The sequence below is a fragment of the Solanum pennellii genome, chromosome 9, assembly GCF_001406875.1.
Source record: "Solanum pennellii chromosome 9, SPENNV200".
Classification (NCBI taxonomy): Eukaryota; Viridiplantae; Streptophyta; class Magnoliopsida; order Solanales; family Solanaceae; genus Solanum; species Solanum pennellii.
In genome coordinates this window covers 74,087,693-74,091,410 of record NC_028645.1, presented here as the reverse complement: position 1 = coordinate 74,091,410, position 3,718 = coordinate 74,087,693, and the positions used below count along the sequence as shown (strand labels likewise).

The following is a 3,718-nucleotide window of genomic DNA, read 5'->3' as shown; positions in this document are numbered from 1 at the left end:
CATATCGAATGTGGACAAGAATTCTGAAATCCTCTAAAGTTTGGCCAACTCTTCTATTTTTAATAAGATGTACTCTAATAATATATTCCCTCCGTCTCATATTGTATTTTATATTTGTATCAATTTGATATAACTTTATCCTTTTATCTTAATTTAATATTTTTAAAGTCAATTTTATAATACATAATAAATATATTTTTAAGATTTATTAACTAATCAATCAAATATATGTATAATAGGCAAAATATAATTATACATAAATTTTATAGAATGAGAAATATTGTGGTCCATTTATTTATAAAAAAAAAAGACCTAAAATAAAACGAAGAGAGTATAATTTAACAAATTAAAGAACATTTTCTCTAATAACTAAGGGATAGCTTGGTTGGAGTTGTAAGTCAGAAGTGAATTGTTCATACATTAAATCAGACTATAATAATGAACTTGTCTTTGATTTTATAGACAAAAGTATTTATTTAGTCCTCAGCTTTATATGGAGGGTTTCATAAAAGTTTTGCAAAAAAATTAATTGAAAATCTTAAACGAAAATACTCATAGATTAAAACAATTGAAAATTGAAAAAATCACCTAATAATCCTTTAATATCTAAAAATACCTCAAAAATGGGGAGACAATATGTAGTTAACTTAGCAGATTTTAAAACAAAAATGACTATTTTTTTTAATTTCCAATTACTATTTTGAAATGTCTAACACTTTTTATTTATTTTATGAAATTAATAAATAATTTTATATTTAATTTTTAAATTTATTTTTATCAATAATTATAATAATTTCTTTATTATATTTTTCAAAATACTATATTTACTATAGTAAAATTATACTTTTATTTATAATTTTTTTAAAAATGTACAAAATAAACAATTATAGACTATTATTAAACAAAAAGAATAAACAAAAAGAATACTATTTGAAAGCAAAATAAATATTATAACTTACTACAATAAAAAAATCATATAAAATACAATTTTCTTTTTAATTAAAAAAATGATCATCATCCACTTTAAATATTGAATCCATGTTCACTTCCTCCAAATTTAAAAAAAGTTTAAAATTAGAAATGCCCATTTCTTAACAATACAAATAAAAAAATGTTTCCACATAAACCCATTAATATTATCACCCTTTTCTTCTTCTTCTTCTTCACATCTTCTCTCTTAATTTCCCCTTCTTCTTCTTCTTCATCAGCTGTTTTATCTTCCATTACCAAAGACCATGAAACTCTTCTCTACACTCTCTCTCTTTACCTCAATTCCCCTCCACAACTCACCAATCTCATCCTCGATTTGAGCGCCTCTTACTCATGGATCGATTGTTCCAATTCCTCTACTCATCGTTCTATTTCCTGCAATTCCCCTTTATGTTCTGCTATTGGATCTCGCGCTTGTGCTAAGTGTTTTCATTCCACTAATAGCGATGATTGTTCCACTAGCCCTTGTGTTCTCTCTCCGTTAAATTCTGTTACTCATAAATCCTCTACCGGCAAAGCTATTGTTGAATCGATAGCTTTGCCGGTTACCGATGGGAGAAATCCGGGTCAAGTTAGGGTTTTTTCTGAGTTTTTGTTGTCTTGCTCGAAGAAATCTTTGCTTAAAGGACTTACCAAAGGTGTAGTCGGTTTAGCTGGGTTAGGCCGGTCCAGATTCTCACTCACTACTCAGGTTCTAATCACTAACTATTTTTATTTTATTTTAAGCATAAAAGCTGAATAATTCAGATTTATACTATACATATAAAAAAGAAATTCTATATTTGAAGTTTAAATTTGAACATTTTAAGAAGCAGTCACCACGTTAAATTACTACTACTTGCTAAAATTTCTAATATATCACAATTTTAATAACTTTATTTTTAATTACTTATCTAGTTTTTGAATTGTTGATATTTTCATTAAAAAAATAATAATTGATATTATAAAATTGTTATTTTATTTCTATTAATTATAACGTTGAGTTATTAAAAAACGTATTTCAAAAAGTTCTATATTTCTCAAAGTAATTGATTGAGATATAATTGATACTCCCTCTGTTTAAGTTTTTTTTTTAAATTTTTTTTGTGATATTTTAGTTTCAGCTTTTTACGTCATATCTTTAAAATTATAAATTAAAAGATAATTTGATATAATTTTAATTTAAAAATTATAAAATTATAAAATTTTATATATTTATTTAAATCTCGTATCAAATTAAATCATGTTATTCTTTGTAAAAAGGAAAGCGTGATTTTTTTAAAGCAATAAATTGTTATTCATTCTACTATAGAACTTTGTAATTTTAATTTACTCTTGTTTTGTCAATTTATGGCGGTGTTAATCAATTGACACGTTTAAGGGGAAAAAAAAAAATTTCTTTGGCTTTTATGACTTACGTTACTTCCTTTGTCTAATTGTTATACGAATCAATTCAATATATATAAAAAAAATTAATTTTAAAATACATTATATCTTTTATATATATCTTCTAACACACCGACTTAAAATGTTGAATTTTATGTTATGCAGGTCAGCACTTCTCTGTCTTCTACACGCACTTTTGCGTTATGTTTATCCGGTTCACCGTCTGCTCCTGGAGTTGCTTTTTTCGGTTCAACCGGACCCTATTATTTTTTACCCGAAATTGACCTTTCAAAAACCCTTCGTTACACTCCACTCATCTCAAACCCGGTTCAGTCTAATTATTTCATTAATTTGACTTCCATAAAAGTTAACGGAGTTACCGTACAGTTAAACCATAATAATATCTCAGCCCTTGATCAACAAGGATTCGGTCTGACCAAGCTGAGTACTGTAACTCCATACACCACACTACACAGTAACATCTACAAACCATTCACTGAGACATTTCTAAATGAATCTACTAAGCTCAACCTCACAGTAACAAACCCTGTGGAACCATTTAAGGTTTGTTATAATGCAGATGAGGTACTTGATACGAAGGTAGGACCTACTGTTCCAACCGTTGATCTTGTGATGGACAATGATGATGTGTTTTGGAGGATATTTGGATCGAATTCAATGGTTAGGATTGCGCGAAATGGCGTTGATGTGTGGTGTTTAGGGTTTTTGGATGGTGGGATTAAGACTGAAACATCGATTATAATTGGAGGTCATCAAATGGAGAATAATTTATTGCAATTTGATTTAGAACAAGAAAAATTAGGATTTAGTTCTTCAGTTTTGGCTTATAGTACCTCATGTTCTAATTTTAATTTTACCACTAGTGGTAATTTGAGTTGAACAATTCACATCTTTGATGAATTTCTTTTTTTTTTTCAATAGTTTCTTTGTACTTTTTAATGAATCATGTTATGGGATTTGCAATATTTGTTTCAAGAATTTTATTTTAATATTTGAAAATTTGTTGTTTTTTTTACATTGTTTTAACTTATAAAAGATCAATATATGAATTAATACTATATTTACAGTAAAGTATAGTAATATTAAGAACATATTTGAGGAATTTCTTAATTATTTTTGCTTCTCTAACATCATACTGGTGATGAGAAGATAATCGAAGGTAATATTACTGATGAATTATAAATCAAGAACAGAGTAATTGTAGATTGAGCAGAAGAAGAAAAAAAGGAAGTATGAAGAAGAAGAGTAATCTGCAGAAGAAGAAGAAAAGAAAGTATGAAGAAGAAGAGTAATCTGATTTATTGTAGTGAAAGCTTAGTTACAACTGTGCATAGGATGCTCT

The 3,718-nt window shown here is 27.1% G+C and overlaps 1 protein-coding gene across 1 annotated transcript; it reads left to right on the top strand.

Moving 5' to 3' along the window:
- Positions 1–1,052: 1,052 nt before the first annotated feature.
- LOC107029792 (basic 7S globulin-like) lies at positions 1,053–3,276 on the top strand. The gene is made up of 2 exons (XM_015231237.2): positions 1,053–1,681; positions 2,521–3,276. The coding sequence occupies exons 1-2, from the start codon at positions 1,112–1,114 to the stop codon at positions 3,253–3,255; spliced, it is 1,305 nt and encodes a 434-aa protein (XP_015086723.1). The 5' UTR covers positions 1,053–1,111; the 3' UTR covers positions 3,256–3,276.
- Positions 3,277–3,718: the final 442 nt, after the last annotated feature.